The sequence below is a fragment of the Alosa pseudoharengus genome, unplaced genomic scaffold (assembly GCF_046254945.1).
Source record: "Alosa pseudoharengus isolate Yale_2024_CS ecotype anadromous, Long Island Sound unplaced genomic scaffold, YU_APseudo_1.1 YU_APseudo_1.1_scf_9, whole genome shotgun sequence".
Taxonomy (NCBI): domain Eukaryota; kingdom Metazoa; phylum Chordata; class Actinopteri; order Clupeiformes; family Clupeidae; genus Alosa; species Alosa pseudoharengus.
In genome coordinates this window covers 18,678,950-18,692,249 of record NW_027468881.1, presented here as the reverse complement: position 1 = coordinate 18,692,249, position 13,300 = coordinate 18,678,950, and the positions used below count along the sequence as shown (strand labels likewise).

The window sequence follows — 13,300 nt, the reverse complement described above, 5'->3', positions numbered from 1 at the left end:
AATCAGCTCTGTGTTGACTGGTAAATGAACTCATAGCCAGGTAGGGGCATTTTTCAGCATTTCAAGTTGTTAAAGATGTGATGTTGATGTGATGCTGGGGACCCTAACCAACATGTTAAAGGACAGTCTTCAACTACATGCATTCCTGCCTGCAGCCTGACACTCTCCATCACATCTCCATGTCAGCATGGGGAATATGTGGTACAAAGGAGTAGAATATACACAACTCTCTTTTCATACAAGAGCATTTAAGTTGTTTTTGTTAATCAACTACTGGTAGCTTGTTACATGTAGTTTTATCTGTAATTTTAACACAATTCATGTTGCACTGTTTAAAAAACTTAATTTTTATGTTGTGGTACCCTACAATGCCAAACTGTAAAGGACAAGCCAACATTTTGGGAGATTTTCTGAGCATATGCTCTACATACTTGGAGCTATATTCTCATTCAGGCGAAGCACTGCTACTTGGGCCTTTGAGATTGTAAGATTTGTAAAATGAAAAAATACTTTTAGAATAAATAAGGAGCAAGCATTGTGCAGTTCTACAGTAAATTTGTGTAAATATTCAAAACACTGACTGCATGTAAGCTCTATGAACGGTCTCTGCCATTCCTCAAAGGTGGTCAGGAGCACCCAACAGTTTATAACATTGACAGCAAACAATGCCTTTTTATTGACTCATTAATGCTGCATGCAGCCTCTGAGCCACATTTATGGCATATGTGGTTTTTGCAAAGCTGGCTTTCCTGCAGTCGGTTTGAACATTAACTTATGGTGACAGAATGTTTTAAGCTCCCAGTCTAAATGAAGAGTGCTCTGGAATGAGGAGACACCATTGTTTTAATAGCATTTGGAGTGATAAAAATTACATTTTTGAGTTATTAAAATCTTTTTTTTTTTCTGGTTCTGGTCAACGGCACAAGAAAACCAACCACATGCAATTTCTTCCATGAGAAACAATTTACAAATCCTGTATCCAATGTTTTTTTTTTTCATTTTGTTTTGATTGGTTTAATATGACACAGTTGATTTAACACTTGGAAAACAGCATGTCTTAAGAAAAAAAAAACTTTAAAATATATTTATGTATAAATCCTGAAAACAACCCTTAAAAACATGATGTACTAGCAGAGGAAAAATGCTTTGATCCTTAACTACAGTGTTGATTATTTTTTTTTCTCTCCTCCAGGAAAACTGTGTTTTTAAAAAAAAATCTACATTAGCTGTTAGAATGCGATCCTCAGCTCACAAGTCCCATACCAACACACCCCCCCCCCCTTCCAAAAAAAAAGGACAAAAAAAAAAAATCAGGTTTCAACCCACTCCGTCCATTTGTAATAATAAACCACTCAATGTTCATGTTTCCTCTGCAAGAGAAGAGAGACAAGAAACAACATTTTTGTTTGGAATGATTAAACTCTTGTCACATATTCATACAAACAGAACTACAGTGGGTTAACATTGTACAATGCATTGGAATGAATCCTTCTTTTAATCATTTATTCTTTTTGTTCTTCTAATCCATCTCTTCACCATCACATCTAAATTAAAGTGGACTGAAAGGGAGGAGGGAGAGCGCTTGGGTTGTGCATTACACACTACAACTGTAAAGGAGGTGGTGGGGGAGCAAACAAAACAAAACATATATACACATTCAAATACTGCTAAGGGTGTTAGACTACATTTCCCAAGAGCCTTCATCGACACACAAGCATTCATTTAATATATATATATATTTATATATATTGGCATGTGACATTGTTTTCAAATAAAAGTATGAAGCACTAGTGCTTTCCACACCCAAAGATCTTCTTCCACTCACAAGGCAAAGTTACTGCAGTGAGATCTGAAGGAATTTTCATTGAGACAGTTTGCTGGTTTACTGGCTAACAGGTGGATCCACAACAGAATTGATGAGGCAGACACGGAGTCATGAAGCTCGGTGGATGTCTAACAAATCAAGTTCTAGAACTTAACTTGCATTCTGATGAATATAGGGTTTCTATGACAGCTGCAAGCACCTTTACCACTGGATGTTGTGGACCTTAAGTAGAACCCGTAAGGTTTATAGATCTAGTGGGTGAGGGGGGAAAGGAAGAGTGAAAAGTGTTGAGGGGGTGATCTTAATGACTGGGAACTAGGAAACTGCAGAATACCTAGCGTCCCCCAACTACAATAGTAAATACTTACCACCCCGCAGGGTCAGAAGGCAAAGACACCCCCCCACCCAACCCTCCACACCATCCCAAACAACCACTACCCAAAGAGGTACAGAGCATACCCCAGAGCAGCCCGCAGAAAACCCAGAAAAAGAAAAATCCTTTATGGCCCACAGTCCAATCAAAAGGCAGCGTGATGGTCTCGCCCAATCAGAGGGGCTGTCCATAACTAAACACTGTCAGCATGGATCAAAACTCTTTTCCCTCCCATTTACACGGTTCATAAAAAAAGAAATATATATATATGAACAAAAGAAAATAAAACAAAACCCTTCTCCGACCCCTTTTACGCACCATTCCTCATCAATTAGTTTAATTACAGGTGGGGGACCTGGGATGTTGGGTGATTTTAACTAGCAAATGGTTTTCCTGTGTCTTCCTTGCCTCTGTATGTTCTCTTTCCGTGAGTGAAGGGCAGGTATCTGTACTTGACCATATGCTGCAGAGGAAACAAACAAACACAAAAACAAAGTTAGAAACATTAAAAAAAACCGTCCAGTGGCATCTCAAAGAAATAGATGAAATAGATCCACAAATACATGCATTCTCATGTCAGGGGCTACATGATGAAAGTACACATCACCACCACCACTATCAGCAACGCAGTGACAGCAGTGTTTCCCCTACGTTTATTTTAGCATGGCGGCCAGCCACGGTTTAAATAATACCGCCACGGTATCAGAATCAGGGCAGACGCACAATGTAATTGTAGTTGCTTTTTAAATAATCCTGCCGACATATCCTCCCCTGCTGGCTGCCGCTCACATTGCAATTTAACAATAAGTAGCCTAAAACTAGTCAAAGGTTATTATGGCCCGTCCAGTTTCACTTCACATATTATATATTGTATTGATGTAGCCTATTTAAAACATTAACTTTCTTCTCAGTGTTTCCTCTTCATTTAGTGGTGCTACTGCTTCAGAATTAGGGGAGACACACAATATTTTCCGGACACATAGTAGGCTAAATGCCCTCCGCTGGCTGCAAAAAAATGCAGTTTAACAATAAACAGCAATCCTAATCCGAGGTACCTGTCTAGTTTTATTCCATAAATATATTGTTTTTATAGACGTCAGTGGCATGCGCTATAAATAGCTTCTATGTGCTACGCATGTTTGTCAACATCGCAAAAACTACAATTTTCGCACAACTTGGTGGAAAGGTGTAGCACAGGCTAAGGAAAACCCATTCATTTCTGGAGCTGATCGTATTGAAAGTATTTCCCATATCGTAGCGTAGCCTATTAGCTCGCTCACAACAACAGAAAAAATAAAACATGGAGAGTGGATGTCTCCGTGGAGACCGCGCTGTTACATTAGATGCGCACTCAATCGCGATTCCACGCAGAAAAAAAGCAACGACTGGTAGTAACGAAATTGGATTAAAGCAAATCTTGGCTGAAAACATTATGCACTATGCACTTGCGGTGATAGCCTAGTAATGTGAATCGCGGACTATAGCCTAACCAAAGAAAGTAAAGGAGATTTGCACCAAATAAAGGCAGTGTTGTGGGTTGTGTTGCCCCCTCAACGACAAAACCAGTTGGAAGTTGCAAGTTGCTGATTTGAGATAGGGATGAAGAATGTGTTTTCGAACTCGAACTTGCATTGAGAACAAAACGGTCAAAAAACATTAAAAACTGAAACCAGTATGGAATGACTGACATTCTTGGAATGACTAAAATTCTTGTGACGTCACTTATGTATGGTGTAGCTACCCACGAGAAAGGGGAGTGGTTGCTTTGTTTTGTTGTAGAATTGTGAAGAGAAGTAAGTTTCCGCAGGCTTTGAGTACGGTAGAATTGGTTAAGAACAATAAAGCTGCAATACCGTTTAACTTCACCCCCTGTCTCATTACTTACAATTGGGAATAATCATGTTTTAGGAATACCGCAGCATAGACTTTATCAAGGTCAAGGTCCATGCAAGAGTAAGGATAACAATGTATTCAACGAGCTTAACTTTTTAACTTTGAATGGTTGAGTGGCTCGGGCAATATGTGAGGTGTTGCACATGTCTATATCTTCACCAAACAAGTAAGTGAGTGTGGTGACATCTGGCACAAAATGTTGAGCCAGGTTCTGATCTGATTGGTGACATTTCTTAGGAAACTATGATGACTGATCAAATTTGCGGAAAAGTTGTGGTGGTTGGACAAAATGGCAAGGTTTGCTTTTGCCGTAGAGAGCGCACATATGTATGAAAGTTCAGTGAGGAGGAAAGCACGAACAAACCTTGATCTGCCTCTTCATGGTGATACAAAAGAGCATGATGAAGTACATAACCAGTATAGGCCAGAACACTGGCACGTTGAAGGCTTCAAAGAACGTGCAAATCATTGCAATGACGATGCCTTTCGTTGCCGAATGCCTGAAGAGGAAAAAGACCGGAGAAAAAATGCTAGTAAACATCAAGCAGGGTAGGGTACCAGGACTCTTACAAACAAACACTTCACCAGCACATAGCAGGGTTGTTCAGAACTTTTGTTGACAAGTAAATCAGTCATCAGTTTACTTACATCAATCAAGACAAACAGAACAAGACCAATTCAATCAGATGAACTTAACACCTCAGCAACTCAGCAGTGTGACTTTAATTATAGAATGTCACTAAAAATTGCAGAAACTAAGATATACAAGTCAGCAGGAGACCAAAATAAAAATAAAGTATTGAAGCATTGTCTGAATTTTAGGCTCAGATGTCCACAGTGCTTTTTACACACACACACACACACACACGGGTAGGATAGATATGATTATTTATGAGAAAGTCAGAACACTCACATCACTCACATACAGTACATAGAGAGTAGAGGTGGGCTAGTATAGTATAGTATAGTATAGTATAGTATAGTATAGTATATATACTCTTTTAATCCCGTGAGGGAAATTTGGTCTCTGCATTTAACCCAATCCGTGAATTAGTGAAACACACAGCACACAGTGTGCACACAGTGAGGTGAAGCACACACTAATCCCGGCGCAGTGAGCTGCCTGCATCAATAGCGGCGCTCGGGGAGCAGTGAGGGGTTAGGTGCCTTGCTCAAGGGCACATCAGCCGTGCCTACTGGTCAGGGTTCGCACCAGCAACCCTCTGGTTACAAACAAATGTCATGCATACTCACCAGAACTTGAATTCAGGTAGTCTCCTAATAAAAGGCCGAAACTCCTCATTCTGCTTGGTGGGCAACGCCGGACCCTCGTCTAGGGGAGAACCACAAAGGATAAGGTCAAATGAGGTCACGAAGGCAACACTCACTCACCGCATGGGGACACACAACTTGCTACCTCTCCTACATGTCTACTGCACGTCTCTACCAAATGAACTTACAAAGCCATGGTGTGAGCAACGAGTGTTGAAATGGAGAAAGCTTTCCAAAGTCTTTAACTTGTCCTGGCAAAAAGATCACTCTCCAGGATCTCTCACACACACACACCATTGTTTTACGGCAAAGAGATGACATTGGTAGAAAACACAACGAAAGTGAACAGACGTCTTATTAACGACGTATTTATTTGGATAGCACTTTTGGTTGGGAGCCCAGATGTCTGGACAAGAGCTTGCTCTATGAGTGTCTTGGCACCCAGAGCATTAGCAACAAAGATGTCTCTCATCGGTTGGCTGACCGAGACTCACCTCCGTCATCAAGCAGAGACGGGTCCACTTTTGGCGACAGGAAAGCAATGAACAGGTTGAGGTGATAGATGCCCAGAGCATATGTGACTATGTACCATCCCTGAGGACAAAATCCAGAGGAGGAGAACAAAGTTAGTGACTGTCATCTCAATAAACATTATTATAAAAGGCAGAGATGTTTGCTAATACATTCAATACAACATTAAAATATAATATACAAATATATATAAATACAACTTTCTTCAAAAATACTGAATAAAAGGTAACATTATTACTAGGTGTGTAAAGTAGGGCTGTGCCATTAATCGAATTTCATTTTTTTTGGCTCCAAACAATCACAAAAATAGTAAAATCGAGAAAAAACAATTGTTTTGCCACATTCTGTGAAGAAATATGTTTTTTGGAAATACATACAATTTCAACTCTCAGCGCACTGATTAACGCTGCTTCACTCGACACACCCCTCCGCTCTGTGCACAGGCCACTGAGGTTTTGGGAACCGTGTGTGTGCTCCTGCAGTTGGTAGCATCATGAACCACGCCAAAATTGTAACTATCACATTCTCTGCTAAGTTTGGTATTATCACTGTCAGTCGAGGCGTCCAAATTATTCAGAGAATTTATAGCAAGATGGCTAATTAATCTAACGTTAGAACATGCCTAGTTTTTGAAATCAGCATGTTACAGCTTGTCTATTAGCTTCTACTAGTGCACGAGGATAACATTACACTCTTAAAATGAATGTGTTGAAAGCAACACAACTTGCGTTGTTTTTAACACATCTCTGTGTTTTTATTTGTTACACAATATGTGTTGAAAATAGCCCCCTCCAAATGAATAATCTGTAATTGTGATTATGATTTTTGCCATAACCGAGCAGCCCTAGTGTAAATGTACACATATTCGTACCGAACCGTTTAGGTACAGGACATTCGGTTCAATACAGATGTGTACCGAATGTCTTTAACAGTAATCAGCAGTAGGCTTTTTTTGCGTGGGGAACATGTTCAAATTTGAGATCCCACACAAACATTTTAAGTGCCAGACCATGTGTTAGTTCAGTCAGTTAATGCCAAAAAAATGTGTGACACCTTTTCAAAATACTTTTCCCTTTACGCATCAGCAATATTGTCAGCAAATTTTAGCTAGCAGTACCTACAGGCTTACCGTACCGAAAATGAACCGAATTGTTATTTTGTATAATTGTTACTATTGACATTGTGTGCGTGTAAAATTATATTTATATGTATATTTAACATAATGTAGGTCTTTAAAGCATGTACAATGTATACAATGTTTTCCATTTCTCCTTATCCTTTAAAAAAAAATACTGATAATAATAACAACAATATGACAAATGAGTCTCTTTGTAAAGTGCATATGACAATAAAGGTCTTTACTTTAACTATGTTACTATGCCCTGCGGCTGAACAAAGCATACGACTGACATACACAATGCTCTTATTTTAACCACAGATACCTAACCATGATGGGACACTGGATGACAAGAAAGCAGAAAGGTTGCCTATATTGTACCTGTAGAATATACACTCTGATCATGTAGATGGCAGTTAGTAAGAGTGTGGCGCCCCACCGCACAACAGCGAATGGCGTTGACTTGTCCAACCATGACTGATAGACCTGGAAAACACAGAGTCAACATTGGGACAGCATATTAGAACAACATGACTGAACAGGATCACAAACACCAGTAATCTAGCAGAGGTTTTCAACTGATGTGACCCAGGGACCCCCATTCTGACTTAGGAAGCAACCACTATGGCACAAGCTATGTGCCCTCAGATATAGCATCAACAGCAGCAATAAAGCAGTAGCCTAACTGTTAAGTGTATGTGCATGTGTATGTAGGTGGTGCAGGAGGGGATGTGAGCAGAATATTGCGTTTGTAGTAAGTATGTACACAATAGGTTATTGTCAATATGCCTGTGTTATGTGTATCTACAAGTATATGAGGCTCTGTACAGACTGGGACAACAAATTTCCCCTGTAAACAACAAAAAACTACAAATGAAAACAAAAACGGTTTAACCTCACGACCACCACTGAATAAGAATAGTGATTACCACACTGAAACTACATTATAAATGTATAGATGCACCGATTGATCGGTTGGTGACCGGAATTGGCCGATTTTCACGAAGAAAATGGTTGTTCCATAACACAGTGCATTTAGTAGTGTGTGAATGTCCCATACAGGGAAGCATTATAGTTTGATACTGCAGCTGAAGTTAGACTTGAAGAATCTGTCTGTTCACCTGTTATATTTTTTTTAACAGCCATTCCATTATTGGAAATAATTTGGTGTCATTACCTAGATGCCTAATATTACGGTGAAGTGGTATGAGTGCTCATTCAATGTGTTTGCGCGTCTGCGTGAGAGAAACTGAAACCACTCGAGCTGCACAGATAATGGTGGATAGGATACAAGAATACAGTAACAATATTTGATACAGCGAAGTGGATTTCTGCAACTGTCCATAAACAGAGCAAAGAGACTGGATAATCCACTGTATAGCATTGAGTAGTCAGATTTGAATATAGCTGATAGCGCGCGATAGTGGCCTAATTATTCTTCCTTTTTAATAAACATTTCCAGGTCAGTGGTTTATGTCCATCTGCTTCGTCCTTGACCATACAAAAAAGCTGATGTGTTTCGGTCTACAAACATTCAAATGAATTTCAACAAAAAAATGTAAAGATATTTTCTCCATTTGCCTAACAGTGTATGATACTTGCATGAGGAAAATTTTCCAGAGCAATGTCCACCCATATCATCCATAGCATTAAGCAACCATGCTGAGTGACGCAATAACACCATTGTAGTTGCGTTGGCAATTTCACATTAGTGAAGCAGCATGTTTTCATTGAGTTTTTTTTTGTTAACAATGTCTGCATTGAAAACATTGACTGCTTTACTAATGTCATGTGCACAACAACAGCAATACCCTAATAATAATGATTATAATAATTTAATATATTCATATATGCCCTATCTGTAGACTAGGTCAGGGGTGCGAGGGGGGGCATGTGGGTAGGCCCTAGTATCCCACAGTCTAACATGAACAAACCTCAGGTCAAAGAAGTTTGAGAAAGGCTGCTCTAGACTGTAGGCCTGAAAGAGAGGGCAAAAGTCAGAGGCCTAACTTGTTTGAGTCTTCCTTGTCTTACCTGGCCAAGTCTCGTGAAAAAGCGTCCAACCGTTGACGGTTTCCCATGGATCGATTCACCGACGCTGTCTCCTTCTGACATTCTGTCTGTGAGGCACAGAAACTTTTACTCACACTACTTCAGATGACAAGCTTTCAGAGAGTTGAGAGTTGACACCAGACAGTTTTTGGGGCAGTCCCAATTACAGGAAGACATCCCTGTAAGACCTGAAGATTCATTAGTCCACACACCTACACATTCCATGCATCCATTAGGTTCCATCATCACATTACTATTTAGATAGGAACAGAAGGACGGAACATCATGCAACATGAATCTATCGATTTTCACAATACCTAGGTGATGAGAAATCATGCCATTCTAGGATAGGCTTTAGGAAGAGTTACATTACAGCACAAACAGTTCAGCCTACAACCTGAATATTTTACGTGACTGACACGCAGACGTCTTGTAATGGGGTGCTGAGACAACACGAGTACTCTTAATTGTTTTCACTCGGTGAATATCTCACTATACGTTACAAGATGACCTTCAATGCCTTAATACCTTTGATATGTGATGATTAGGGAGCACTCATAATATACATAAAACCAGAACTAACGTTACATTATGTAACGAGTGACATAGCCTAGCTCATAATACCGAGGGACATGTTAGCTCTATGCCATATCAAGTGGCTTATCAAGTGCTAATGAGACTACTCTCTTTCGTACCGACACCGCAATCAAGTATAGTTAATGTCATTATTTTGTTAGATTGGGTCACTAACGATTGTGATACTGAAAAAGTGAAGGCACAAAAAAAACAAGTAGACGAGAGGAACTCTGACCTTATGTCAGAACAGATAACACCAGCCAGCAGGCACTCTGACACCACAAGCCGAGCAAGGGTTCAATATTTTCGTCACAAACTAGGCTGCTGGTTGTAATGGACGTACCCGGCCTCAACTAGCTAGCTGAATGAACAAGGAAGTAGCCATCTACTGTGGTTAGCTAAGCTAATTAGGTAGCGCGCTAACAGCTAGCTAGATGTATGGAATGCGAGACCGTGTCATGATAACTGCTAACCCTTTAAAGTGTACTCGCCATGGTAAATATATAGCTTTGCTATAGCAGTTCCAGCACTACAAACACCAGACTCTTTTGTCCAAGTAAATCAGCCTCACAATCCGCTTGTTCGTCTTGTAGTCTACACTAACGTTACCTTAACCCGAATGCATTAAGAACATTTGTCCCAAGGATAGCCTGTAGCTTCATACCAAGTAGAAGTGTTAAACAAATGTAGCGTTGCTAACTAGCTGACATTAGCATAAGGTGACCCAGCGAGCTATACAAAATCAACTCTCTTGTCTTCTTGAGCACCGGGCTATTTGTCAAATCCACCGTGAGAAGATGCCGTTTTAAGATAACCCATATGAAATTCCAAGTTATTGCAAAATCAAGATATTTAACTATGCTTCCCGTAATGGACTGATGAGTCCAAACGGTTGATTTATTCGACGACAAACATGGTAGGTGTAGTTCTTTTTAGAAGACTATCTAACCTGTTGTTGTTTATACACAATATAAAAAAACTACAACAACCAGTGCCAAACGGGAAAACTGGACAACTCACTTCCGGCCAACATCGGAACGTATTTCGATACGGCTGTAACATTAGCGATTTGAGATGGGCTCTTTTACAATACCTATGGAGCGGTTGACCGTCGTTTAGACAAGTTCCATACATATACATCTCAAAGAACTCAACAGCCACCAGTTCAGATACGCATAGAGAACCTACATAACATTTCATGTCAAGGGATACCTTTCTCTTACCCGGTGCTGCCGCTGTGTCACTCGGCTCTTCCCAGGCTCTACCTAACTAGCTAGCCAGCTAACGCTCGTGCAGTCCCCCCTGCGAACACGTCAGTACTTCCGCACGAGCACAGAGAAGACTGGCAGGCCGAAGTAATAGAGGGCAGATCTATCGATATATTATTTTCCAATTTAGTTGTGTTTCACTCGCTTTTGTTGAAATCAGGGAAACATACTTCTACGACATATGCAACTGCATTAATGTGAAAAAGAAAGAACAAATTAAACGAAACATGCAAGATGATGCACTGATTTTCGTAGTTGATTATACACGACTCTGTGATCATCCACCGCTGATTGATGCCTCATCTACCTGTCTAGAAGGCGACTTGTTGCGGAAAAAGCGTTAAATGTCCCATATTTATTATTAAAGCAATTCATATATTTTATACAGCGTACAAGGCTCTCTATTGTCTCATCCTATTTAGAGATAGCCTAACTACAAACAACAATAGGCCACTACAGCAACACCTACCCTAATGAATGGATTACGTTTGTGTATAAATAATATGTTCCATTTGTTTTGTGCTATGTAGGCCTTATCGGCCAGCACGACAACTGAACCTAGGATCCTTGCGTTTTATCAACCACAATGTGTAACATTTGTTGGCTTTTTTTTTATTATAAATAAACCAATCAATCAATCAATCAATCATGGGCCAAGCCAGAGGACTAGGGCGCCCCATAGTGGCGAGTTTGCACAATTACATCCCTGAAATTGCACTTGGTTAGCCACCAGCCCGCTGTTAGTGGATGAATGAACGACTTGATTCCATTTTTTCTTTCTGTATTGTACAAGTTTATATTCAGAATAGATGAGAAAGAACACTGTACAAAAAAGAAACCATTGGGCAGACTCCATAACATTGACAAAATAAAATATGTTAATAAAATGTGATTATAAAAGAGAACACTTTGAGACAGCAACTCACCCATAATATGAAAACAAATTTACAGTCTACAGTTCAACATTTGCAGTGACATAATACTGATTTTCAACCATTTCCATATCATTTCACAATGCCACACAAAAGCAGTAAAGTGCTTTGATGAATGTATGAAAGGTTTCTAATGATTGTTTAAATGCACAACATATTTTGGACTCTATATTGGTGCCAACGCACAATGGAAACATTAAGTTGTTCCTACAAAAGGACTGAAGTATCTAGGAGTAGGCCTACTCAGTGCTCTGAACTATAACAGAAAAAAACATCTACAAAACATTCAAAATGTGTGTACAATTAACACGAGAGTCTGACAGAAAACAGAGCATGGTTATCAGAACTACACATTATCAGTGATTAATAAGACCTTGTCCTGCAAGGCCACAATGCCAGCAGTGACAAAGAGAGGGCGGTTTTGGTATTGGTATGGCTAATGTGTAAGATTACTGTTAAATTCAGAAATACCTACATGACATGGATTTGATTTTTTAGGAGCTACTAATATTACCAATGTGACCTTTGTGGCAACATACCAATAGGTAACATACCAATGGATTTCTGTTAGAGAAAGCAGTTTTAGAATTGTTATAGAATTAGAGAAAGTAGTTTTCAATTTCCATAAATTTCAATTTCAACAACTGCCTTTTTCCAAAGAGAACATGATAGTGTGGCACAAAAAGAAGTGAACAGCTGCCAGAACTAAACATTAATGTCTTAAAAAATCCCTTTTAACGAAGCAAACCAATGAATTTTCACTGAAACTCACAATTAATAGCCGTCTAGGAAAACAAAATTATGGCTATATTCACAAACCAGCAATGACCGGGACCAAACTATTTGTGCTGAAAAGGGTCATCCACTTCATCTTGTTGTCATCACAAAACACAAGCCTCTCAAGGGGGGAGAATGACAACACTAGATTATTGCTATCAGTAACAGAACATCAGTTTAAGCTATTTAGCTTTTGCTACAAAAAGCAAAAGTGTAGTCAAAACAAGATATTTTGCACTGAAATGGTAGACATGGAAAAGCACCGTAGCCATAGTAACCCATCTTTTAACAAATTATGAGGTTCAGGACATCAACATATACATCATTCCAGCACTCAGTGATCCACTACAATTCTTGATATGTGGGTGTGCCTAAATATTAGAATGATTCACACATGATATGACATGATGAAAGCAGTCTATATCATAAAATGTATCTGAAATCAGATAAATGACATGTAAACCTTTGCAATATCACATAAATGTCAGGATTAAAAATTGTACCCCTTTCAGCAATCGCATATTTCTAGGGAATTTCCTCTTATGAACATGTTGTATTGGTGGAAATCAGTTTCTGTGACAACTCAGACAGTGTAAAGGACACTGCATAATGTCAACCTTTATGGACGTTGTCCAGGAAACAACAACAACAACAACTGACCTTCAGCACAATCTGCAACATTAA

At 39.4% G+C, this 13,300-nt stretch overlaps 2 protein-coding genes across 5 annotated transcripts in view; both read right to left on the bottom strand.

The window, feature by feature from the left end:
- Positions 1 to 825: 825 nt before the first annotated feature.
- On the bottom strand, positions 826 to 10,949 carry rer1 (retention in endoplasmic reticulum sorting receptor 1). Of its 4 annotated transcripts, none has more exons than XR_012984858.1 (8): positions 10,863 to 10,949; positions 9,046 to 9,131; positions 7,393 to 7,497; positions 5,858 to 5,957; positions 5,346 to 5,424; positions 4,456 to 4,591; positions 2,517 to 2,661; positions 826 to 1,370 (listed from the first exon to the last, which is right to left on the bottom strand). XR_012984858.1 is itself a non-coding variant. In XM_076275660.1 (8 exons), exons 2-8 carry the CDS (start codon positions 9,124 to 9,126, stop codon positions 1,360 to 1,362), a joined length of 567 nt encoding a protein of 188 aa, XP_076131775.1. In that variant the 5' UTR covers positions 9,127 to 9,131; positions 10,863 to 10,949; the 3' UTR covers positions 826 to 1,359. The 4 variants fall into 4 exon arrangements, 3 of the variants coding, with proteins under 3 accessions (XP_076131775.1, XP_076131773.1, XP_076131774.1); XM_076275660.1 differs by having other exon boundaries at positions 2,607 to 2,661; XM_076275658.1 differs by having other exon boundaries at positions 826 to 2,661; positions 10,852 to 10,937.
- Positions 10,950 to 11,590: 641 nt separating this feature from the next.
- Positions 11,591 to 13,300, bottom strand: part of tp73 (tumor protein p73) — a 24,139-nt gene continuing 22,429 nt past the window's right edge. The window contains exon 12 of the mRNA XM_076277006.1: positions 11,591 to 13,300. This exon is cut by the window's right edge and continues 1,630 nt beyond it. The gene's annotated coding sequence lies outside the window, so the exon portion shown is untranslated.